General features: G+C 29.3%; 2 protein-coding genes across 10 annotated transcripts in view; both read left to right on the forward strand.

Moving 5' to 3' along the window:
* The first annotated feature begins 4,971 nt into the window (after positions 1 to 4,971).
* On the forward strand, positions 4,972 to 11,289 carry egh (beta-1,4-mannosyltransferase egh). Its single transcript, XM_016054509.3, has 2 exons — positions 4,972 to 5,158; positions 8,489 to 11,289. The coding sequence occupies exons 1-2, from the start codon at positions 5,137 to 5,139 to the stop codon at positions 9,886 to 9,888; spliced, it is 1,422 nt and encodes a 473-aa protein (XP_015909995.1). The 5' UTR covers positions 4,972 to 5,136; the 3' UTR covers positions 9,889 to 11,289.
* Positions 11,290 to 18,532: 7,243 nt separating this feature from the next.
* LOC107441297 (ubiquitin conjugation factor E4 A) overlaps positions 18,533 to 27,520 on the forward strand; it is a 45,906-nt gene continuing 36,918 nt past the window's right edge. The window contains exons 1-2 of one of the 9 annotated variants that reach the window (XM_087157362.1): positions 18,533 to 18,910; positions 26,541 to 26,801. In XM_087157362.1, coding sequence (XP_087013488.1) covers positions 18,829 to 18,910; positions 26,541 to 26,801 — 343 coding nt within the window. In that variant the 5' untranslated portion in view covers positions 18,533 to 18,828. Of the gene's footprint in view, positions 18,911 to 21,751; positions 21,859 to 22,192; positions 22,338 to 22,576; positions 22,805 to 26,540; positions 26,802 to 27,520 lie in introns of those variants that run through there. The other 8 variants (XM_087157363.1, XM_087157370.1, XM_087157369.1 and 5 more) reach the window with 8 other exon arrangements.

Here is a 27,520-nt window from a genome sequence, read left to right on the forward strand (position 1 = left end):
AATTTTGCTGTTAAAGATTAGCTGGCGCTGACGTCATAGGTCACACGTGTGGGCATGGGATGTCTTCTTCTTGAAGTACAAGTGCCCAATTATTATTAAAAGAATGTCTGACATTTTTAAGTTTTATCAACAGCGCAATGAAGAAAAAGTTAAAATCATGCATAAAAATTTCTTGCAGTATAAAGGCCTGTTTACACGGTCCAAGCTCTTGAATCCGAGAAATTGGAGAGAATCTTTGTCCAAGAAATTGGATGATTCGTCGACACTATCCAAGTTCTTGAATGTCGCTGATTCGTTGAAAGAAAAACTTGCGCATGCGCATTGTTCAGATTCAACATTATAAAATAATACTAGCACAAGTTTAAAATTACTAATTAAATTCAAATAAAATCATAATAACACAAATAAACCGCAACAGATCAGTTTATTTGGACTAAAATATATGAAAACAGACAACAAAATGACATAATTTGCTGCCTGCTTGTTGACGTCACGTCACAAAACCTAAGACGCTGATTGGTTAAGGGAGAAAAAACTTGGATGGAAAATAGAACATGCTCTATTATCCTCCAAGAAGTTGGATCAAGTTCTTGGATGATTGTTTACACGATCCAAGCTCAAAGCAAAACAAGTTTCCATCAATATCAATCAATCTCTGTCCAAGAAATTGGATCGTCTAAACTGGCCTTAAGACTCTGTTATGCCAATAACAGAAAAACACTAACCATTATTTTTTATTTAAATTAGAAAATGTTTCTTAAAAAAATATGGTAAATTACTTTTACAAAATTACTCAAACAAAATTTCAGAAAAGAATTATGCATGAATTACAGCGTTTTTTAAAAAAAGAGAAAAAAAAGAAAGGGAGGGGGGAAGGAAAACAGCTTAAAATTTTGCTGTGTCTACTATTAAAATATAGTCAAAACTACAACACTCAGCTTTTTTATTAACGTTGAAATTTTTGATTCTAAGTTGACATTTTCATATAGTCGGTGACTATCAGACAATCGATTCTAAAGCACTTACTTTTCGTAATTATTCTATGTTACATCTACCCAATTTGAGTTTTTTTATTTTTTAAATCATTGCCTCTTGCTGACCCGCCTTATAAAGATACCTGCTATTAAATGCTTTGCTGCCTTCGGCAACGGATCTCTGAGTTTTTCGCTGTCATATGCCAAAAATTGTCTAGTAAATGTATCTGCTGATAGTGATTGATTATAAAAGCTACATATAAATCTTCATGACAAAAAGGGTGTATCTTAGTCGAGATTAGCCAATGGGATATGTGCAAGTGACGTCGAATGGCTATCTCAATCCTGATTCTTGATTGGTTGTTGAAAGGTGGCATTTGCTTAAGTTTGCTTACGTTAACTGTATAGTGCGACTTTGAAGAGAACTGCTCCAGACTAAAAGTCTGGGGCTGTCTGCTATTATGGTAACAAGCGAGAGCACATTTCTAATGGGGGTGAAATTGAGGAAAGAAGGTGTCGATTGATTAAGACAAAACTATTCACCCCACACTAATATTCGAAGTGTCCTTTCCTTGAGTACTATGGTTAATAGCACCCGCCAAAACGAGAGGCGAGTGTCTGGAGGAGTTCTCCTGAAAGCCGTACTATACTTTTCATTTTATTTCGAGTAACTCGTGCCCATCAAGAATCTATTCTCTTTAGTGACACGTTCTATTTTCTTTCACAAAGATTTCAATTCTTTCACTGAATATTTCTTACTACAAAGACAGGAGCGAAGCCATGTAGAACATAAAAAAAACTAGATATGCATCGAAGTTGCCAGGTATGCAAAAAAAAAATATATATATCACTGTTACAATGAAATAGAATACATAAACAATTAATGCATCTAAGTTGAGTAAAAAACGTAGAGAAATAATTATATTTTAACAAATTCGATGTGCGATACGGCGTTGTATTTAATTAACTCCACATTATTAACATTCTAACTTTAGTGGAGAAACTTAGCTCGACTTTAACACGTCTTCTTTACAAACGATCCTAGTTTTAAATTCGACTTATTGCATGACTTGGATTATTTGCCAATTTTGGAAAAGTTAAGTTTTTTTTTTTCTTGTTGATAATTGAAATGCATGTGGAAAAGTTAAGGATCCAAAAATCCTAAAACAATACCCAAATAATTATAAATGAACCAAAAATACAGATTAAGAAGAGAATGTTTTTCTTATTTATGATATTTGACTATTAAAAAAAATGATTAAAAAAATTATGATTAAAAAAAAATTTAAAGATATAATTTTTACTTAATTTTTCGAAATTCAAAATAAAATATTCTAAAAAAAATTATGAAAACCGATATTCTATAAGTAGATCTTTTGGTTTGTTCCTTCTTCCTACAGTTTCTTTCTTTTTCTTATTATTCCTTCTTTTTTATGCATCTATATATCATGTTATAGACAAGAGCTTTACATTTTAAATTTAACTGAAATTTTAAAAAAAAAATTTTTTTAAAGTTTGCCAATATTGTGGTTATTTTTTAAACAAATTAAAATCAAAATAGCTAATAATAAGAGATTATAGATTAAAAAGATGCTAATATCCAACAGAAGCGTGTAAATATTGTCTTCGGCATCACGTATTTTGGTTTAACTCGAAGCTAAGTTGACTAATATTAAACGTTAACAAAGAAGAAGAAAAAAGCGAGGAAAGTTTTTTTACCTAGTATAGAATAAAATACTTAATAATAAAATACAAATTATTGTCGTATAATAATTACTATGCTTCTTACATTTTAATATATAATTTGAACATATTTCAGGTAATATAATGTATTATATAAATATGTATAATAAAGAGTTGTCGTTTTTTTTTCTTCGAAAGAAACCTATTTCGGAACACTGATAGAGAATGGAAAAAATCGGAAGAAACTGGACAAGATGAAAGAAATTGGAGGAAATGAAAGAAACTAAAAATACCAAATATAAAAACTAAAAATACCAAATATAATTATTTAGAAATAAGTGAATGGCTTAAATTAAAACAGATTAAAATTAATATTAAAAATAAAAATAGTTATGTTAAATTAATTATAAGAAATTCAACTTTTTCTCATTATTTATTTTAGTTTCATACAAAATTTTAAAATTTTTGAGCCTCCAATTACTTACTTATCTACACACGAAAAAAATAATTATAAAAAAAAAATTATAAAATAAAAAAATTATTCAATTTGAAAAAAATTTCAAGGCTCTTTTGAAGCAAACGATAAATTTTTTAAATGTTAAATACGGTTTTTAAGGTAAGCTTGCAATTCAGCATTTTAACTTGAATTTCATTCTTCTCGACAAATACTATCATGTTTAATACTTACTCATCATGAAAGCGAAAAGAATACCTTTATTTAAAAAAAAATTGTTTTTGCTGTGTAAGATATTTTAACAATCTCATTTAACAAATGTATATTTACAATAATACTTTGTAAAAATAAATTGTTGGTATGATTATTGTTTTATAAAATAAAATTTTCAAGCTGTTATTTGTTTGCTGTTAATGTAGTAAACGCAGTAATATGGAAGGAAGGCAATGCTAATCACAATGCTAAAAAAATCACAGATAAATTACAATAAATTATTTATTGTAGGATCGTCGATAAAGAATGCTGAGATTTTGAAATCTTGTTAAAAAATAATATTTTTACGTACGGAAATAATGCATAACAAATGGAAAGAATATAACTTTCCACACGTTAGAGTTACAGTGAAATAATTATGATGAAATTAACCATTTAAAAAATCAAATCGTATAGTTATCATCCGTAACTGCTGCGATGCTAATCATCTTGTTGTTTGTCAAGTTACTTACGGTAACTATATCGAAACGTAATAAAACGTGTAAGTAGGAAATTTTGTATTATTATTATTTTAAAATATTCTAATACCAAATTTATGTTTATGTGTTTATTTATTTTTATAATTTCTAAATTTTTTTAATAACCCTTTACTGATTCCGGTCTTATCCGTCTATAGCATTATAACACTTTTTTTTTTTTTTTTTTTTTTTGTGTGTGCTAGACAGATCGAAACACAATGTGGCTAACCTAAAGTGGTTTCATGGTTTTTCTTTTCCTCTAATGGTGATGTACATTTATTTTATTCAAAAAATCCTCTGATAAGGCAATTTCTTTCCGACATTCAATAGTCTACAATTTTATTTTATATGAAGTATTGGTAAATAGTGCATTAATATTTAGTTGTATGAACTAGGTAAATTCTATTATCAGGCATTGCTAATGTATAATATTTTATAGTTAAGACATTGAATGAAGAAAAAAAAAAAGAAATATTACAGGATCAATCATGTTACAACAAAAGTATTAAGCCGCCCTCTCGTTGTGTTGGGTTAAGTCATCGCCATCCATGATTTAGGCTGGAATTCGATTCATCGAGCTGAAGACTGGTACAAAAAATTGATTCTATTGGTATATAAATAGTGATCATGGGGCCTCTAACAGTGTAATACCCTCTCTATAATATCTCTAATTTGAATTCTTAGATATATATCATCGAAACTAATGATTTAAAATGATACGAATGATTCATAAAGATAGAATTTCGTTTTGTACATTGAACAGTCCATTTTAAGGGGATATTTCAGTATCGTGATCTGTTGCGCCAACTAGAATCGCCAAGGTGCCAAATATATTTTAAACTAGCAAATTAAAAAAAAAACAAAAAAAAAACATGTAGATATTTACCCGGGGGTGGCTGCGGGTTATACATTTCGAGTTGGTCCCTCTCTGTGATGATTTTTTTAGTTTCTCGCGAGCCAAAAGAACATCTAAGGCCTGCTTTTAAAAAAAACCCATCAAGTCCACAATTTTAACAACCAATGAGAAGCTAGAACTAACTCTGATGGAATTGCTTGCAAAATGTCAGTATGAATATCTCATTCAAATTTACCAACAGTAGAGTTCCTTCAAGTTCCTCAACTCGGCAGAACTCCTTTGAAATATTTGTTTACAATTTGTGGGTGTGCGCTGGTCGCCCCTAAATTAATTTTAATATTTCAGTAAGATGATTAATATTTACAATCGAAACTTTAGTCAGTTTTTTCATATTTTTTAAAGCTTCTTATATTTGTATTCATTTTGAACTACTTAATCATGATTTTACGTTTTTTCAAAAGTAAGTGACAAATATACGAATGAACTTCAGTATTGGTTATTTAAATTCCTTAAGGAACAATTCATTGTATTATATTTTGTCTATTTTTAATATTTTAACTTATTTCCAATTTGTTATATGCTATTTGTTGTCAGTATACGACTTTTTAAATGTAACATTACTCATAGATGTTTGTGTCTTAAGCCAATTTTGTGTTTTTGAGTATAATTATCGAATCTTGATTACATAGCGCTTTTACTAATTTTTAGGAATATTTCAGTATCGTGATGTGTGGCAAAATAATCGCCAAGTCTTGACAACTTTCGGGCAGCACCCCGCGAGAAACTAAAAAAAAAAAAAAACATCACAGAAAGAAACCATCTCGAAAGTATAACTCGTAGCCACTCCCGGAAAAACATCTACATATATTTTTCTTTTAAAAAAAATTTGCGAGCTTTAAATTTATTTGGCAATTGTAGTATCAAAATGCGTATTAAAAAATTGCAATTTAAGAAACCATGTTGAAATGGCAGAAAAATGGATAAATAAACCCCCGAAAAACAAGGTGGAATTAAGTATGTCAAAAAATTATTACTCAAATTTGAAATTCAAGTGTTGTAATAACATTGTATCAAAAATTTCTGAATTCGAATGAGCATAGAAAAATGCAGTAACAACGGAAAATGGCACTATCGGATAATTTTGAAGATTAACGGAGGAATTGTCATTAACGCAGAGTATCAAGAAGTGATAACTAAACACAAAACTTGCTTGTTGTAATAACTTTGTATCAAAAATAACAGAATTTGAAAAATTATGTGAAAAGTACAAAAATCCAGACCATCAGATGTTGCTAGTAAGCTTGCTTTGCTACTGTTTTTTTTTTAACAAGCAATTTGCTAGTCGATTAGTTACACTTTTCCGCCTGATTCCTTATGCATCTGCTCCTATTTATTTAAAACTATTTATAGCTATTTTATTATAAAATATTGAGCATTAGATATTTATCTGAATTAACTCAGGGTAAAAAAAAATATTCTATGTCGTATAACACTTATGTAAGCTCAATTGTACTCCCAATTTACCTCATTTTACAAAACGATTCATAATAAATAAAAATTTTCAACCAGATCTTAATTTTCTATGTTGATCTGTTCTCTTGATTTTCCTCTTATTGTCTTAACTGAAATTAATGTTTTTTTTCTTCTCTTTAATAATTATATCAGTGGCAAGTTCATCGGTAATTGAAAGTAATATGCCATAAGCTTGAATATAATCAGGATAGTTTGCAAACATTTAACTTATTAATGGATTCTAAAATTAAAATGTTTGTCTTAATCCCAATATATGTCTCTGAAAAAAATGAACTGAATATCTATATTTCTGTATGGATGATTTAAAAAGGGAAAATATGTGTTTTAAAGTACTCTCTAACTTAATTCCATGGACACACTTTCCCCATTTGACCCAACTGAATAGAAACTTTAGATAGATATTAGCTAAACTGATGATAAACTAATTTCACTCACTCATTAGTTGTTAGTAATCAAACCTATTTTAAAATTTGATTGGACGTGTTCTTATATTTTCAGCTATAAATTAAGAATTGAAGATTGAGTCATAATTAAGTTAGTTAACCAAGTTTTTAATTAATATATATAATATTATACTTGTTAATAACTTGTAAGAAATTATTTATTGAACAAGGAGTGTATATTTTATATATGTATATATATGTGAAAGTTTGTGCAGCATTAAATGAAATAATGATGATGATTTAATAATCAAACTTAACATTTAATAGAAATAAAAAGATAGAAGGATATAACAGTGATATGTCTGGTGAGAGCTGCCTTCTCTCAGTTTTGCCAAAATGCATGCGAATCAGGGTTGGCTTTTTGTCTGCAGAAATTGATAATTCATAGAGATGGTTCAATGGATAATTCATAGAAAAAGCAAATGTTAAACAAAGTGCAATTTATTTACAAAATTATCACCATTCAAAATCAAATATTACATTGTTTGCACTCTGCAGTAATCTATAACAAAAGACAAGTTTTGATGCAGTTTCTAAACCTAAACAATTTCTCAATTTGCTATGCACGAAGGAGAAATTTGAGAAGATTCTCTCAAGTCCAGCAGAACTAGCAGGCATTGCCATCAAGGAGCAATCAAGATTTGTGAAACTTTCATCTATTGCATATTTTTTAAAACTGGACCACCATGTAGCAGCTGGGGTAGTTGTCAAAACTAGACTGGAAAAATAAGTTTCAGGAATTGGGGCCGATTTGTTTTATATGAATATTTGATATACTGCACTCCATGTATTTAATTTAAACAAAATAATACATATTTACAAACAATGAATTAAAAAGTTTGTTGCAGTTACATGGAGTTACATTTTTCAGTTTACTTAAACAAAATGTCATTAAGCAATTACTAGAACTAATATAGAGGTCATTTACAAACAATGAATTAAAAAGTTTGTTGCAGTTACATGGAGTTACATTTTTCAGTTTACTTAAACAAAATGTCATTAAGCAATTACTAGAACTAATATAGAGGTCTTTAGTTTCTGCCGGCAAAAAGCCAACCCTGATGTCAATCTCAATACTTTTATGTCATTTGCTGAATTTTTGACAGTTTCTGCCACAAATGTGGCAGAAAAGGGTTTCTGCCATGCCGGTTTTAACTGGTTCCTACCAGTGGTTTTAACCGGTTCCTACCAGTGGTTTTAACCGGTTCCTACCAGTGGTTTTAACCACCTTGGCATAAACTTGCCAACCTTGATGTGAATAAGAAATTAGGTTGTTCTATCGAAGAGATTTAATAGTTAATTATAAATTCGGGACTTCCCCATCGGGACTCGCTGGCTCCTCTCAATGACAAAAAGGATGATGAAATCTCTTAAAGTATTATATGATGGAGAGTGATGTGATATGCCGAGATGTTACACTATGACGCTGAAACTATATATATATATGATGTTTGTTCTTAACTTCTTTCTAATGTGAAATAAAATTTAACAAATAGATCAAAAGTCATTGAAATAATTTCATGATTATCAATTAAACAATGGATATTTATTGTTGTAAATTTCAATTTATATAAACAATCTCTACTTTGTTTTCCTCATATATTATTATTTATTTAAAGAAGTCTTAAAATTCAAATAGTTACTTTTCTTTGCATAATTTTTGAATTTCAAAAAAAGTAATTGGTGAGTTAAAATTATTACATATTTATTAACCTTAAGCCTGCAATTTTATAAAAAATATTTGTATTTCAAAGTTTTGAGAGGAGTTAAAGATTAATATGAATAATACTAACTGTCTTAATATTTTTTTATAGGTGATATTATAGGACCTGGCTTGGTGTTGAGTAGCAATGTAAAACACATCCTCCATTGTCTGTTGTTTCTTACTCTATTATTGACCTTTGAGATTTTTGCTGGAGGTTTATGCTTCTGGTCTTGTGATACAGATTTTAAAGATCCATTTGAACAATATGGTTATTTTCCTGCCATTCTTTTATACTTACTAAGATTTTTGACTTTTCTTGCTTTACCTCAGTGTTTATTTAATTGTTTTGGTTTGTTGTTTTTCAATGCTTTTCCAGAAAAAGTACAGCTTAAAGGATCTCCTTTACTGGCACCTTTTATTTCCATCCGTGTTGTTACTCGAGGAGATTATCCTGATTTAGTTAAAAATAATGTAAATCGGAACATGAACACTTGCTTGGATATTGGGCTTGAGAATTTTTTGTTCGAAGTTGTCACAGATAAAGCTCTGAATTTGCCCAAACATCCGCGAATCCGGGAGATTGTTGTACCTTCTACTTACAGAACTAAATCGGGAGCCTTATTCAAAGCCAGAGCCTTACAATACTGCTTAGAGGATGATGTAAACATTTTAAATGATTCAGATTGGATTGTACATTTAGATGAAGAAACCATTCTCACCGAAAATTCTATAAAGGGCGTTATTAATTTCGTTCTTGATGGCAAATATCAATTTGGTCAGGGCATGATTACTTATGCCAATGAAAATGTTGTGAACTGGATGACAACTCTTGCTGACTGTTTCCGAGTTGCAGATGACATGGGGAAGCTGAGATTCCAATTCCAAATTTTCCACCGTCCACTGTTCAGTTGGAAAGGATCGTATGTTGTTACCCAAGCCGGTGCCGAGCGTAAAGTTTCTTTTGATCACGGCTTAGATGGATCTGTTGCAGAAGATTGTTTTTTCAGCATGATTGCTTATAAAGAAGGATATACCTTCAACTTCATCGAAGGAGAAATGTGGGAAAAGAGTCCCTTCACACTGTGGGATTTCTTACAACAACGAAAACGATGGCTTCAGGGAATCTTTTTAGTGGTTCACAGCCCCAAGATTCCATTTCGTAATAAAATTTTTCTTGCTTGCGCCCTTTACTCCTGGGCTACAATACCTCTCAGCACATCAAATATTGTGCTTGCTGGAATTTTCCCGATTCCTTGCTGGCAGATCATAAACTTTCTTTGCGCTTTTGTTGGAGCAATGAATATTTATATGTATATATTTGGAGTAATCAAATCTTTCAGCTTATACCGACTTGGACTTGTAAAGTTTATAATGTGTTTAGTTGGAGCCCTTTGCACAGTGCCTATTAATATACTGATTGAAAATGTTGCAGTAATCTGGGGATGTTTTGGCAAAAAGCATAAATTTTATGTTGTGAACAAAGATGTCAAATCTACTATAACTGTTTAAATACTTAATTTATTATCATGTTTGCTATGAATGATTAATCATGACATTTTCAACACCTAATTAGTACTGTAGAAATGAAATCTATGCATATTTGGTCATAACTGCTCAAAATTTGGTGTTTTAGCTGCCTCATCTATTTATATTATCATTTTGAAAAATATAATTATATTTGTACATTTAAAAGTTAATAAATGGTTCCTTTTTATGATGTTTAAAAACATTCTAGTATTATTTATTAATTTTTTTTTACTTTTGATTTTAGTAAGTGAAAGATAAATAATATAAAAGATGACAGTTTATTAAAATGTATAAATACTTAATACTAAAAATTATACATATATGATTTATTAACATTTATGTTGATAAAATTAAAACCACTCTTCGTTTTCAAAAATTAGCAGTGAAATAAAATTATTTGGAAATATACTTTGCTTTAATAATTTAGACAGTTTTATTTAAACAAATTTTTCTGCTTGCTTTATACTGCAATGTTGCTTCCTAGTTTAAAGTAGTTTTTATATCCAAAGTTAGTTATTATATTGTAGTACGTACATATATCTATTTATAAATAGGAAAACTGAGAGAATGTTTTTAACATTCTATGCACTTAAAGCTTTTTAGATCCGACAACTACATCTGATTTTGAAAGATATTTATTAAACTGGTTAATTCCTTACTAATATACTCAAATTATATTTGAAAAGATATCACTCACTGGCAAATTGCTGCTAACTTATTATTTTTCTCAATGTTTTGAAGTTTTGATGCATATAAATAACTTATAAAGATTATCTTACATTTATATATAAAACTAAAAAGGGAAATTTCAAGTTCATTCATGTTTACATGAGCCAGTATGTTATTCTAAAACATTTTTTTCGAATTTTGTTCATTTAACCTTTAACTTTCCATGTCTTTCTCGACAGTAAATATTTAATTTAAGAAATACTAGGAAATTATCAAATGCTTGACATTTTGCTAAGTGTTTAATGCTCTTTTATTTATTCTAAGATATAATGTACATTGAAAATATGTTCTTTTTCTTTGAAATAACATCATTTCATGACTGTACATTCACATACGTGTCACCAAAGTAATAAATTATCTATTATTTGTAATATCTAGTTTAAATATTAGTTTTACGTGATTCTAAATATGTAATCTTGTTAACACTCAACTGCAGCCACCGGGGGCATTATCATTTCACTTATTGACAGACATAGGAAGATTCAATTTGTACCCACCAAGTTCCGAAAATTATTTGTATTAGAACCTTTTTCTTTACTAAACTAACATTAAAAGTTTTTGCCAGAAACTACTAGTGTTTTTTGTATCACACTACTCACTACAATACTTGCTTAAAAAAATAGCACACTACACTACAAAATACGAAAAAAGTAACGACTATAGCAGTTCACTACTTTTGAATGTTAAAAATAATGATATAAATTACTCAATACTTTCCTTCCCTTCTCCTAATTGCATGTTTCTATTAAAATTTATTTTCTATATTTTATTAAATTTTTATATCCATTTCCTTTCATAAAGGAATATTGTTGCTGTGTTATTTAGTCTAATATCGATCAATATAATTATGTTCAACAGTTGATAATTTTCATTACATCCTTAAAATTATTCTGTTGAATTAATTGTCAATTTTTTATGAAAATTTAATATTCTAAACAAATACAGTGAAACCTGTGTAAGTAATGATAAGTTAATGGTTTTTGAATAAAATGAGATCGTCTGTTTATATTTTATTACTGTTAAAATTATTTCGTCTGTTATAATTATATTAATTTGTATTTTTCACTCGCTGCTTTTTGTAAATCAATATCTCTAAAAATTGGTTTTTATTTTTAAAGTTTAAAGATATGAATTTTAATTTACCTAGAAACCTAGCATATGTTTTTTTTTTTTTTTTTTAGTTTATAAATTTTAGTTTGGAGAATTTTTTTAGCTTTTCCCTCTAAACCATAAATACCTTAAATTATTTATGTTTAAAAAAATAAATAAATAAATTCAGATGTAATGCAGTTAAAAATATCTTGTAGTTTCATTATACTTTCCATAACCTATTGAGAATTATGTTAAGTTTTGGATGATGATTCAAAACTTAACATAATGATGTGTCATGTAAGGATAATTGACCAATTTAGATTTTACTGTAATATTTTTATGAACATTGAAATGGATTTCTAAATCTGTAATCTTTTACAATAGTGAAACATGTTGATTATTTCTGTATGTTAATCTTAATGATCAATGTCAAACTAGTATAAGCAATTATACCCTCCTTTACTAGTGGACCATCAAATTGTCATTCCAAAAGTTGTCAACTTAAACAAGTTTCGCTGTAACTTGTTATTTCTATATTCTTTTCTATTATTTTAATGTGGAATGCATAGATGTAAGCTTTTACTGATAAAAAATTTAGAAAACACCATAAAATTCATAAAACAGTGTTCTCTAAAATAAAATTCAAAGAGTACTAAATCATGTAAATTATAATTAAACTTCCATGTAAGATTTGTGTAAAAGTAATATTAATAGTATACAATAAGAAAAACTTGTGCTTGAACATTAACCACAAAAATTAAGATTGCTATTGTTATCTTTACATATTTAAAGGTTGTTATGTTTTGCCCAAATATGTTAAATATTTGCTTTTATTATAATCATATTAATGTTACAATATTAAATGGAGAGAAAAAGTATAATGAATGTGCAAAACCACCATAACAGTCATGTGCGATTTTCTACTACATAATGTAATGTACAAATAAAGGATTTGATCAAAACAAATAAGTTAAAATGTTTAATTTATGGTTTTGTAAACTTCATTTAATATAATATTTGAAACTACACTGTTTTTTATTTATCCTGTTGCTTTATGCAAAATTTATTTTAGTGCATACATTATATTCATTTTCTTCTACTATTTTAAATTTTATTTTTAAAAAAAATAAAACTTTTCTTTAAACTTTTCATTTTTGCTTTTAAGTATCACAAAATTTGTGGATTATTCTAATTGACTTTTTGGTTTGATGTGAACCTTTTTTTTTTCCTTCTTAATTAACCTGGTTTCTTTACATTTCTCTAACTATATTTTTCATTATAATATTTGTATTCGTCTGCTGACAAATCAGTATTTAAAAACAAACAAAAAAAGAAAGAAACTGGTTCATTTCGGATGATAAATGATGTAAAAAAATAGAGCTTTCTTTCTTCTTTTTTTAAAAAAAAAATTGTGGCTTTATATAATATTTTTGTTTATTTCTTGAAGGGGAAGAAAAGAATTGTACCAATTTGAAATAGATAAAGAGAGGAAAAAATGAAATTATTAAAGGATGGTATAGATTTAAAATTTTTAAAAAATCACGATTTTTATCAAGACAAAATAGTTTTTTTCCCTGCTTCAAAAATTCAGCTGTGAAAATTTTAAAATAACATGCTTGATTTCAAAACAGAAAACAGGTGGGAGATATTTTTTATGAGTTGAAAAATTATTCTAGATATTTATTTTAATTTACATGCATTAATAGTTGTTGACATATTCAATTGTTCATTCATTCAAAGTATTCTTTATTAGATTTTTTTTAATGGTAGGTAATACTGCAAATTATTTTTATTGGTTGTACTGAAGACATTTTATTTGCAAAGAGTCTTTCTAATTATTTTTTTTTCCATTATTGTTCTAGTCTTTTGTGATAACCTGATCAGTATTTTATCTTATACTTAAATTTCATTCAAATATTTTGCTAATTTCATTAAGTTTTATAACAAAACAAATTCTGTTTAAATTCTATTTTTTCTTTTAAATAGTCATTGAATTAACATGATGATTGTTTTATCACCACAATTGTATTTTCAGTTGTTCTAAAATACTGGCTGATGTGTTAAAAGGCTTATTTGTTATGATAGGCTGATGAGTTAAAATATTATTGAAAATGTTTTTATACTTTGCAGTTTTTGTAAATGCTTGTTTTACTTTCTATTTACTGCGGAAAGAATAAAAATAGTAGTTCATTAGTAGGTTTCATTTTCTTTAGATTTGAGTAAAAAAACAACACACCAGCACAAATCTAGAGTAAATTTGATTTTGATGATATATGTGAAAAATTTACTATGGTTCAGTATATTGCATGGTTTGGTCTCGTAGTATTTGTTTTTGCTGATAGAAGTTTGCAGTAGTTTAAGTGTCAGTTTCCTTTTCTCTATCTCTCGTTTCTTTCTTGAAAGTTTTAATAAATTAAAATGCTGTTTCCATACACCAACTACATATGAATAGTTTAACGTGTCTTAAAATTTATGGGCGATTTGAAAAATCAACTAAAAACGGAAGACTTAGAAATGTATAGCTAGATGTTCTGCTTACGAAGTAAGCTATTTTAACCGAGTTTCGAAATTATGCAAAAAAAATCGTCAACAGATGGAGCTACTGCTTTGAAATACTGTAAAACTACTTTGTGCTGCATGCCAGACCATTTTAATTGGAATATTTTCATGGATGCTTGTTAGTTTAATTGTCATACTGCCCCACATAATTGCTACAAATGGTGACTATTTTTAAAATGTTGTTTGATAGATTTTCTTAGTTATCAAGAGCCCTCTATTGACGAATTGCGCGACTCATTTGAAAATTTGATTAGAGAATATTCTTTGGTTTCCTTAGCAGAGTGCAGTAGTCTGCTTATTTCTTATCATATTTTTAAAAATCGTTTATAATTTTGTTGATACCTGGAAATTAGGGTTAATCGGAGATACAAAATGTACGATATCTATTAACCACTTATGCTTCTTTGGGATAGAAAACTTGACCAACCATTCACCAATTTCACATCTAATTTGGCAAAAAAAAAAAGTAACAACATATTAGGTAATTGATGAGGTTTGTGTCTGAATTAAAATTAAATAAAAACAGATTTTTATTTTTTAAAAAATGTGTTTATTAATCAATATCTATATTTTCTTGTTCTGCAACTGTGCCTTAGTGTATTGAGCATTTTTTAGTTGCTTTTACTATAGAAATCGTTCGGTTATTTTTTTTTTTTTCTTCAAAGAAAACCGTGAAAGTGTTTTTGATTTCTTCCTCTAAATTTTTTGACGTAAAGTGAAAAAATACCCCTCTTTGAACCAATTGTAGACGCTTTGCTTGTATTTTTACCGAAGATTGAGCCAGTTATTCACAATATTTCTGCAATTTCGCTGATACGCTAGACAACAAATTATGTTTTTTATACTATTCAGGCACAAATTTTCGTTATCGCATATTATAATTTTCTATCAAATGAGAGACACCTTTGTTATCTTATAGAGATCTGGGGTATTGAAAAATCGTCTGTCATATTGTGCTACAAAATGAACTACAGCCAAAACAAAACGCTTTCTGTGGGCCTAATACCCTCATAAAAAACGGATCCCACCTGAAGAGTTTATTTTTGTCTTGTAAATATGGGTCCGTAACGCAGAGGTTCAGCAATGAGTTCCTCCTATTAATTTCCCTTTCTTCTATGCAGTTGGAGAAAATTTGTTGTCACTAATGACACTTTATTTTATAACCGTCGATGAACAGCCGACCCAATTTTGGGTTTAATGTTCAACTCCGTAGCCTTGTAATTTTGAACTTGACAGATTTAACGTGCATCAGTCACCACTTACTACACGGGGAGTTTTCGGCCGGCGGGGATCGAACCCACGACCTCTTGGACACGGGCCCAGTGCCCTACCAACCAGGCTATCCCGGCCTCACACTACTAGTGACACTTGCCAAATCCAGCACCAGGGTACGATCTCTCTGTAATTGAGTACCCCCCCAGAGATGTTTTGTTTTATTTTATAACCGTCGTTGAACAGCCGAACCGATTTTGTATTTACAACTATCAATGTTCAACTCCGTATTCTCGTAATTTTGAGCCCTATCCAGAAGACAAGAGAACTCCGGGATCAAGTATTGAGGGAAATCTGCCTTCGTGGATAGTTTTCTGGCGTAACTAACCCGCATTTACGTTACATGAAAAGAAAAACCACGAAAACCTTCCACGGATAGTCTGACGGCAAGGGGACTTCTTTTTTTTTTCTTTTCTTCCAGACGTGAACACGTACCTAGGTTTGCAAAACCCTTAACCGTATAGTCCACGTCTGGCTACCAGTCTAGCTCGCATAATACATGGGTAAACAATTGCATAACAATTACAAAGTACAATTGCATAATACATAGATAATTTTTTCAATAAAATTTAGTATACAACATTGAAGAGTAAGGCGGCAAAGGGACTCTAACCCATGATCCGTCTACCACTGAGGATATTTTATGTCAGCTCTGTAATCGGTGCGGGCCGGGAACGGAATTCGTATTCACCAGCCATCGCTGGGATTCGAACCCGGTCCATTCATTGGAAGGCCAACGCTCTATCACCTGAGCTGCCACTATCCCCCCAGAAGTATTGATACATGTTATGGAGAACTTGAACTTTGTGACTCCAACAGATTGAAAGTGCACCGATTGCCATTTAATACTGCGGCCGGCTAGATTCGATCTCCCGTTCTCATGAACATGAGCCCAACGTCCTACCAACCAGGCTGTCCCAACCCTGGGGATATTTTTTCATGGCAACTTCGGTTTCACCTTCTTTAAAATTTCAGTGTTCAAGCAAACCTTGAAATTTTAGATGCTAGAAAGAAAAAAATCCATGAATGTTTTGAAAATGCAATCAATTTATTGCAGGATTACTTTCCCATTGCGTAATCCTGCAGTAACGCTGCTTGCAGTTTTTCTATAAAGAAATTCTTCATACATTCACTTTACCATTTTAATTTTTTATTAAATTCTTTATCTAATTTTCAAAATTCTAATTTCAATTCTAAAATCAAGTCTAATTTCTCGAGAAGAAATGATGCAACTTAATTCAGTTTCTGCAAAACAATTTCTTAATGAAAAGCGATAAAAAAATAAAGATTGAGTAAGAAGCTTATACTTTTCCATTAATTCGTCTGGTGAGAGAATGGAATTAAGCAGCTATGTGGAAATTTATGGTCCCAATAGTTAAGTCAGGAGAGAGGTCGAAAGTTTAAGCTCTTGATTGTTAATTTCACTTCTTTGCATATTTCGTCATAACACGGAAACTTTTTAAGTGAATCGAAAAATTTTTGCACGCAATTATAGAATTCGTTTATCAAAAGATGTAAAATGTAACTTAATTATTGTTAATTATTTTTATTACTTTATTTCATAGGGGTCGAAACCATTTAGAATTGTAAAGTATACGAAATTTTGCGCCATTTTAATCTATACAGTGTGAAATTACAGAATAAAAAAATTTAATGAAATCGGTCAAGTTTCTGAATTATAAAATTTCAAAAAGGCTGTATTTTTTAACTATTTCTCATGAACAAGTCGACCGATTTCGTTCAAATTTTGTAATTTGTCATTTAGAAGTAAACAATTTAAAATGAAGTAAAAATTTGCACACCTTACAATTCATAAATTGTTTGACTCTCAGTAAATAAATAATTATTTTAATATATATTTTTACTCGAAATTATTTTTGAATAAATGAATTTTATAATTGCGTTCAAAAAGTTTTCGATTCGTTAAAAAAAATCTCGAGTTGTGGTGAACTGTCCAAAATATGAAATTAACATTTAAGGGCTCAAACTTTCGTCTGCTGTCTAGACTAAACTATTAGTACAGTACCGTCGTGTTTTCGAGGTTGCGAATACCACCCTTGTTTTGATGGTCAAAAAACTACATCTATTGAAGAAAAAGAAGATATTTCAAGCACGTTGTAGTGCCTGATTCGGTTGTTTAATAGTTAGCACTAATTAATTATCATAATAATAGTCACCCCTTTGAACCATTAAGATTAGTTGCTAGTTCTAGAAAATCTTAGCATTAGAACCAAAGTTATTAAGAATGATATCTTATTTTATGCACTGTATAACATCATGTAATGCATAGAAATTAATAATCTATATTGAGTTAACTTTGTTCTCTTTATTAAATACTTAATCAAAAATGGATGAAAACTGACATTTGTATATTTTTGAGTTGCGAGTGATGTTATTCTAGACGGAGGGAGAAATACTTTTAAATATGATTTTCAAATGGTTAATGCTAATTAATTAGCAGGAGGATTTAATATTCGCTTGTAAGCGTAATACATTCATTTGTAGTTGAACAATATCTATAGAGATTCTTGTTTAAAAAAGAAACAAACGCAAATTTAGATTTAAAGGGCTTGGTTAGATTAAGACCCATTTAAGATGTTTTAAACATTTCGATTTTAAAATTATTTAAAACATGCCGGACGTCACTAACCTGTCGTATGATATTGAAAAACTATTTTTTAACGACCGAAGATTAAAACAGATGCTAAATTATATCGGTAACTAAAAGTATGAGGAAACTTATCAATTCATAAAAATAGTAACTATTTATTCAATATAAGACATCCGCCTTTTTTTTTTTTTTTTAACTTGGTAACCTTATTGAATAAAAATATAATTTATTCTAATCTAATAATTAAAATGAAACTGTTGTTATCATGTAAATATTTAAAAAGAATGAAAGGCCACAAGCTAAGCTCAAACAAAAAAAAAGAAGAAAAAATATTTGATTTATAACAAGGTATTTTTGCATACTAAATCAAAAGATTAAAAAATGTCGGACGACATCCAAGGAACCAGCCTAAAACGGACAGTGCGTAGAACTAGTTATCACGCCCCCCTGATCCAAAGCTTGTATTGGACACAAAGACACAAACAAACTGAAATCATCCTGTCCGGCCATGTTAACGTAGTACTCTTCAAGAAGTTTATGATAATTTTGATTTCCTTATTTTGCTTCATAATTGGATTTTACCATCGAAATTTTTCTTTTAAAATTTATTTTTCTGTTTTGAACATTTAATCAGAAACACTGGAACGCTAATTTATATTATGGAGCCTGTTTCAAAACGTCAAAAATTAATCGGAAAAAAAATTGTCAAGATTACTTCTTTAGCAACAGATAATCAATCAGGTAAATATCTTTTACTATAGTACATTTTGCATATTTCGTGATATAATAGTCTTGGTACCAATAACGTTTCCATATGGTTGCAGTAACTAAAAAATTTATGCCTATCGAAAAATGTTTTAGTTGTGGTGTTCAGATCAAAGGTAAAATGCCATTCGAAATATTCGATAACACGTATCGTCTACTTTTCAACTATTTTATTTCACAATAGATCGTATCATAAACGTTTATTCTCAAATAATATGATGTGCAACTTAATGCAGATTTACGAAGACAAAATTAAATTCGTATTTTGTTGAATATGAATGACGTAAAAGTTCAATAACATCAGTAAATTTAAAATGCTTCAACTTTATTTGTTTCAAACATTGCATTAACTTTATCAACATATTGATAATGATTGACTTAAATTTTCATTTTTGAATTACTGAAATGCTCTGCTTTTGAAGCCCCACGTTTGCTTCGCGTTCATTGTTTCTCCCTAAAATGTCGATATTTTTCACGAAAACAGATACATTGTTGTTAAATATAAATATTACGCAAAAAAAAATTTCGTTAATAATATATATATATATATTTATATAAAACGATGAACTTTTAATGCTGATTGAATAATTCAATTCATAGTTTATTTAAAAGACTAATTTCAGATAGAAAAACCACTAATCACAATAATGATATGTAATCTAAAAAATAAATTTAGATTCTAGTGCATCAGTATACTATAGTAAAATTCTTTTCGCATTAAAAATCTGTTACAGGAAAATATTTTTTTTAAATGATTACAAAAATTGAAGCATATTCAGTTATTTAAGCTATCTAAGGAAAAACAAAAAATAAAATTAATTTTCAAAAATATATTACTGAATTAATTGACATCTTGATTATTTGACATAAAATTAATATGCACCATAAGTAAATTTTGAATTTCATACACAATATTTTGAAATATATACGTTCAGTAATTCATTCTTTTCCTCTAAATTAATATTTAATTTCCAATTCCAAATGTTCTCACAGTTTTAACTTAAGAATTTTATAAATATTTCAGTGAAAATTCATTTTTAATAACAATAAAAGCTCATATATCATCATGTAAATCTTTATAGATTGACATTCGCAGGCTAGCGTTCAAGCATACAATTTTATGTTCGTTGCAGCACCACTAATTTGCATATAGTAGTTATTTTTAGCAATTCTTTTTCGACAACATATTCAAATTTTATTAAGATTGGCTTATTTTTGGGAGAGTTATAAATATTTTTGTATTTTTTCCTTAATTTATGATAATCACTGTAGTTTGTGAGATATCGTCAATAATCAATATAATTCTTTTTCACTGATATATTGGATTAACCACAATGAATTTTGTAAATCTGACTTCATATCTGTAATTAGCGATCCTCCAAAACTTTAAGAATTACAGAATATACAGCTTATCAAAGCTCGTCAAGTTTTGGCCAGCTTTCCTTCGATTCAGACTACTGTACGTCAGTGGACCCAATCCAGATACGTAACACTTACCCCTTTTCTGAATAACTAGAGCACTCTAATTTTAAATGGAATTCTGTGGGGAATGACAATACATATTTTAATTGCTGCCTGACTACTACAAACAATTTTTAAAGTCATTTTATTGGCAAATATAATTCATTATCAATTGAAATTTCGACCCTCATCAGACTAGCTAGAGTGATCGTATCTCAATTGAAACTGCGTGCCTGATAACAAAGCTTTAATGGTTTTTCGACAGTCATAAGAAGTTTTCTGCATGTAGAATTAACCGTCAATCAATATTTTGACCACGTTCCGATTAGTTAAGAATGCCCAGATTTCAACTTTAGTTCTGTTTCTGATGACAATACTGCAAATTACAATTAATTCTGGAGGAAGCAAGTGTTCTAAACAAAATTTAGACCCCTCTTTTTAGGGAAATTTTATTTAACATTTTCTGTAACACGAACGATTGAGACCATCTGAAATGTGATCATTTGCTGATTCATCCATTGGCACAGTATAAAGCACGAAATTCTTGCATTCAAATTATATGGTACTATGTTTGTATTAATCAGATTATCCACATACCTCGCTAGCATCAAACAAGCTGGCATTTGAAATAACTTTACATGAATCAATTACATTGAATGCACACACAGGATTCCTCATCCAACATTAAAAAGATTTTTTTCCCCGTTATGCTACTAACACAAATATTACTATCAGACAACTTATTATTATTATTTTTTTTTTTTAAATAACGCTGCTGGAAATATAGTTTCGCGTTTGATCCCTAAAATTTATCGCTTCGAATTAATTAATATTAGTTTATCCAAAATACTCTGAAATGCAGCAACATACGCCTATGAAAATAACAAAATGCCATATATCCATTCATTGTTACACTTTCTGATTTTTTCTTTAGTATGAAAGAAGGGCGAGGGCATTTTTGAAGAGAAGCTAATTAGTATTTCTCAAGCTCGGATGAAACTGGCACTTTTGTATTCAGAAATAAGAACTCGGTGACTGATTGACAAATTTGAGTTTCTCTACGAAAAGGTGGAAATTAGATTTGTTAAACCCAAAACTGTGAAGTGGGTACTTGAAACGATTGAACAATACTTATGAAATTTTTTTAAAAAATTATTATTTAAAACAGTAAAAAGTAAACAAATAAGAGAAAGAATATGGAATTTTGCAAATATGCCGAACGACCAGACAAAATTTACCGAAGAATGAAAATTTTTCGGAGGTCACCTCCCATCCCGGTGCCTTTGATAGTGGTAGTAAATTGACGTTGCAGGAGTTAGATTTTTAAAAATTCACCTTATTGTTAAGAGCTCTGATTAGGAAGAGATCGTCAGAAAAGTTACATCTCTATATATCCTGCCAACCCAAACCCGATTTCCAGGACTTTGCCTCGGACACTGGTCAGTTTAAATAAGTATGAAAAAGTAAGTACAAAATTCCTATTTCAGTTGTTAAATTTGAGTTGAAAATTAAAAATTTAATGTGTCAATTTTCTTCCGAATTAAATCCGAAATTCTCGTCTACAGGACGGGAATTTCGGAAACTTTTAGAATAAATATCTCCCCGGCGATGTGTCGTCGGTGATCCCCTCGTCTCAGTAAACTGTTCGTAAGACATTGTTCCAAGTAGAACACCGAAGTCAAGCATTACTGGTTACGGTCAGTGTGCGGGAAGGTGACCACTTTGATTTAGGCTACGCAGGGACTGAGGGTGTGCAATATCGGTCCTCGTTAATAACTGTTCTACAGCAAAAGATCTCGACTTCACGTGTAGATTGGCCTACCAAACAGAGAGCTATTCCCTTCACTAATTATCAAAATCGTGATGCATGTCTTCAGAACATTTCAGGGATGTTTCCAGCTGTAGTGCGACCCTGGTGCTCTTTGTGTAGCTCTAGTGCGACGTAAATAAACTACTACAACCCTTGTCAGATTAATCACTTACTTCTGAAAACTGTTTGAGTTTGATCCCATTTTGCAACCGATTCTTATTCATACAATCTAATTAAAAATACCCGATTAAATGGAAAATTAATACTCATATTCATTGAAAATTTCAGATTTCTTGCTGCGTCTTTCTCACGCCAGTCTGACTAAATCACGAGTTTTTTTAATATATTTTTTATCTGTTCAGAATATAACCATAACTGTGTTTATATGGAATGATCTGTTTCTTTTATTTTCTCAGGAAAATTGCAACTCAACCATTGCTATTGAAAATTTGTTTACGTGAGGTTTTGTTATTCTATTTTTTACAATTAAGTAGTTTATGCATTCTTAATTATCTTTATGATGAACAATAATTTGTAATTTATCAGAAAATGCCAAGTGTTAATTTCTGCTGAAAAACATGCCATCATAAATTTGTAAGGTTTGATATATTTGTTCGATTGAATTATCTTTGTTGTTTGGTGCTATTTTATTTTGGAAAATTATATTTCTTAATTTAGTAGAAAAAAAATTTGCTCATTTACCAAAACATATAACTACGTTATTGTCTGATTCACTTTTAAAATCAGGATTCATGTCTATCAATTAAAGTGAATTATTAACTCTAAATTATTTTTTTTTCTTAGATTGTAAATTAATTAAAAATGTATTGAAAGTCATATAATAATACATAATATACATATAAGTCATATAATATACATAAATATGAAAAAGAAAATTGTTAAATGCTTAGCACAGATATTTGGTTATTTTGTCATTTTAATTTTGAAAATTATAAGTTTATAGTTATCTTATTAATTAGAAATCACTTACCAAAATATAGAAATTCGTAATTGTTTTATTACTATTAATGTGCATTTAGGTACTTTTAAGATTCTATAATTTATTGAAGGGATATTTCCTTATCATTACCTGTTTGTACCAACCACAATGACTTAGAAAGTACCTCTGCTCTGCTCCAGTACTTGCAATACATTTGAACTAAATTATCATCATGCATTTTATCTTTTTACATAGTTAAAAAAACGTAATTTTTTGATATAGAAGGATTTAATTAGTTGTATTTTAAATCAATAATGGAATTGCTTGAGATGCTAGTTTGATAAGAACAGAACTGAAACACTATTTTTGTAAGAAAGACGTAAACCATGAAATCAAAATTTATATTAAAACCTTCTGTTCAATAGTTAATAAGGATATTCCTTTTTGTTTGTGAAATATTAGCTGTTTTGTTATTTCTAATAGCATTAGTGGTAAAAACAATTGTGAAAAAATAAGGAATAAAATATAGATTATTAAGTAACTTAATGTGAAGGAATTGTGCTTATTAAAAATGATAATTCATTCAAATGATTAATGATTGGTAAGAATTTTTTAAAAATGTGTTCAAAACTGTATAATTAGAACCAGTTAATAACATAAATGTTCCAATTCTCCTAAGATTTTTCAGTTGGTTGACTTTCTTAAAACCTATTATAAATGCTTTTTATGAAACTCTCTCTAGATACTTTATATTAGCTTCTTTTTTTCCTTCTTAAAAGCATCACTGGGAATGTGAAAAATTAAAGAACAGAATGCAGATTATTTAGTAATTAAATGTGTTGGCTAGTTTCTCTCACGTTAATATGTATATGGAAAAAAAAAACCCCATTTTGAACTAATTAAAAAAAATATTCAAATGGTAAGAATTTTTTTAAATATGTAAATCATGTGTTCTAAACTGTATAATTTCATTGTTCTATGTGTAGGTTAGATTTTAGTTTCAAACTTTTTCAAACGGAATAATTGAAAGTGCATACATTTACAAGCATTTTAAATTTAAATGTTGATGTTTCTAATTTACATGTTGTACTAACAGTATTCATCAATAAAACATTATTTTTTGCTCTTTTAGACTTTATTTCAAATTTTATAATTTTTAGATAATTAATTTTTAATGTAACATTTTGTTCTTACATTCTCTGTTTTCTTTATTCATTTATTTATTTATTTGGTCTAATCATTTTAATCTAAATGTTGAATCTGTTAACTAATATTATAACAAGCTTTTTTTTTTAAAATTTAATTTTAGTAAATACTAATCTTCACTCATCATGGGGAAAAATAATTAGTTTAAGGGTGAAAAAATAAAGAACAAAATAGATGACAATTACTAATTTTTTGATGTGTACCATAATATTTAATTATGCAATTGCCCTGTGACAGAATCACAGTGACAAGACAACATTGTTGCAAAATGTTACTGAGTTTTTACAGAAATGTTTTTCTTTTAAAAAGTAAAAAATGTTAGTTTTCTTCAGACATTTCCACGTAAAATATGATTCATACATTTAGATAATAACTTCTTGGCGCACCCAATTTATGCCGATAGTATCGTAAATCAATATAATGTGTTAATTGTATTTTTGGCAATTATTGATAGAAAACTCCTACAAACGAAATTTATTGGCTCACATAATTAATAGCAGCAAATAAGTGAGCATATGTTGTACTAAACATTTTAATTACAAGTTCAGCACGATACCATATGAATAGGTTAGAGACAAAAATGACATTCAATCTCACTTGAACAATATGAGTTTATTATACTTACATATTGTCTTGATTATATAATTTTAAATCTTGAATTACTTGAAGTTCTACTTATTTAAAAAAGTGGATCAATTTGTTGCCAGAGATGGCTAGTTATTAATAATTTAACACTACTATGCAATTCACCTCTTAACTAGTTTGGGAGTTCTCTTCGGTCCTCTATGACCTATCTACTCATAACAAGGTATACCTACATTGGGCACCTTGATATATGGGCATTTTTGGAAATGAGCTGGTTGATGAAGCAGAACGGGCTGGCTCTAGTGCGATTTTCTAGGACCCTGAACCAGCCTTGTGAATCTATCCCAAATCATCTATATTCAAGCTCTATGGCAAAATTGCCCACGTGCAATGGCACAACTTGTATGGTCAGAGAGAAGCTAAGGAGCTGAACCGTGACTGTCCTAGTGTACATCAAAAAGAGCTCTTTAAGCTAAACAGGAACAGTTTGAGGAAGATCATTGATCTTCTCACTGGACATGGCACCCTCAGGAGACACCTATACATAATGGATATTGAATCTGATTCTCTTTGTTGTGGTTGTCATCTTGAGGGGGAGACATCACAATGTATACTTTGATTGTGAGGTCTATTCTGCTCAAAGATTTGAGCATTTATGGCAACATTGCATTAAGGCATGGGAACTGCAAGACGTACCTGTCACGTGTTTGCTGAACTTCATTTCAGCTATAGAGCTTTTTTGTTAATCATGATTTTGGGGTTTGGGTACAATAGACCTCTTGTCAATGTGCCCTGCTCTTTGGAGCTGCCCAACCTCTAAGTCTAACGCTACTACACCATGGTAAAAACTTTAGTTCTTTATTCTAAAATCATTAATGAAATATTTCAAGTCTGTTTTAATCTTCATTAAATAAATGATGTGAATAATGACGTGCCTATTTTAAACTTTTATATTTAATATTAGCAAATAATATTTTTTAACCTATCTTCAGTATGCTTATTTGATCATTAAATTTTAACACTATACTTATTCTATGTGTCTATTATGTTATTGTAAGATTTTTGAACATTTTAAATAATCATGGTGTTTTTTAAAATAAATTAAAAACCTTTTAACCACCTTTATATAACATAACTTGTTCTTTATATAAAATATGTTTCTTTATACAAAAATATATAGCTCAAAGTTATTTTTACCTTTCTATTGTGTAGACCAATTTTTAGTGTTTATTCCTTATACAGAAAATAAAAAAAACTGAATTAAAAAAAGACTTTTATATTACTCTCTCCTTTTAACACTATATTTAGAAAAATGCAATATTGGTATTTTTTTTATAATGTGAAATTAAAAAATATTTTATTTTTTAACAAGTGTGCTTATTTAATTTAATATTTTAAGCATATTAAAAATTTTGTTGTATATCTTTAAGTATACTCACTATTTCTTTAAATACAAATGTGAAAATTTCAAACTGAAGTGTTAAAATAAGTTTTGATGAATCCTCATGCTGTTTATTTTTGCTGACTAACTGTGAGCATTATACATCATTATTATTAAATGATTTCTTTTAGTACTTATTAAAATATTAGTTTTTTTCTTCCAGCAGGTAGTATGTCGGAGAAAGATTTCAATAATCCATTTGCTGCTTTATTTCCTTGTGGTGAAGAAAGTGATGCTTTTAAAACAGGCGTAATTTCATCAGAACTTATTGACAGACCAAGTAAAAGTGGTGCATGTAGTTCACAAGAATCTACAAACAGTGAAATGCAGTCATCTGATACTGTTGTTCCTAAAACAGATGATGGTGATAAACATCTGGCTAGCCATTTTTATGAAGATGTATTTCGAATAACTCTTTCAAAGGGTATTGATTTCTGTTTCTCTCTTTACTACTGAAATTTATTCTATTTTAGAAGGAAAGGGGAAGAAATTAAAACATTAGTACTTACTTTAGCATACATAGTAAACTTTAGCTGCATTATCAATACAATAATAACTCTCTTCAAAAGAATAATATTTGTGGTCTATAATGATATTCTGCATTTCACTCAACTCTCTTAGAAATTTCAATACTCTGATCTTAATTTATTTTAAATTTCTCCCCAGATTTTTATTACTCCTGAATGGCTGTTTTTCTGTTAACAACAGGACTTGATCCATCAAAGACTTAAAACCACAAATAAGGCTTTTTCTTCTTGTGTATGGATCTTATTTAGCTTTCTTTGCGTCTACCACAAATCATATTTGCAATGTTAGAATTTCTGTCTCACTAAAAGAGCGCGGACATTCGTCTGGATCTGTGGCGGTGACTATGGTAACATGACTCTTTCAAATAGGGGTGTGGGGTTACTGTTTTGGAGTGGTTTAGGCTCTGGTCAGCAAGAAAAAGGGAATCTTTCTTCTGTCTATGGTGTTAGTCCCAGAGTAGAGCTACCCTTCCTAAAATGCACCATTCTTGTTTCCATAACACCAGACAACCTCAAACTTTGTGGCGGGAGGAGTTCTTAGCTTAAACAAACTGTCATATTTGTTTTGTTATACTATCTTTTTATTAAATTTGGTTGTTATTAAATTTTGGCCTTT

This window comes from Parasteatoda tepidariorum, chromosome 2 (genome assembly GCF_982258835.1).
Source record: "Parasteatoda tepidariorum strain Cologne lab strain chromosome 2, Ptep-v5.0, whole genome shotgun sequence".
NCBI classification, from domain to species: Eukaryota; Metazoa; Arthropoda; class Arachnida; order Araneae; family Theridiidae; genus Parasteatoda; species Parasteatoda tepidariorum.

Excerpts from the sequence above, each read along its gene's own strand:
- egh (XM_016054509.3), top strand. The coding sequence starts at position 5,137 with ATGATTTTACGTTTTTTCAAAA. Across the intron at positions 5,159-8,488 it reads GATTTTACGTTTTTTCAAAA|GTGATATTATAGGACCTGGC; the intron begins GTAAGTGACAAA and ends ATTTTTTTATAG.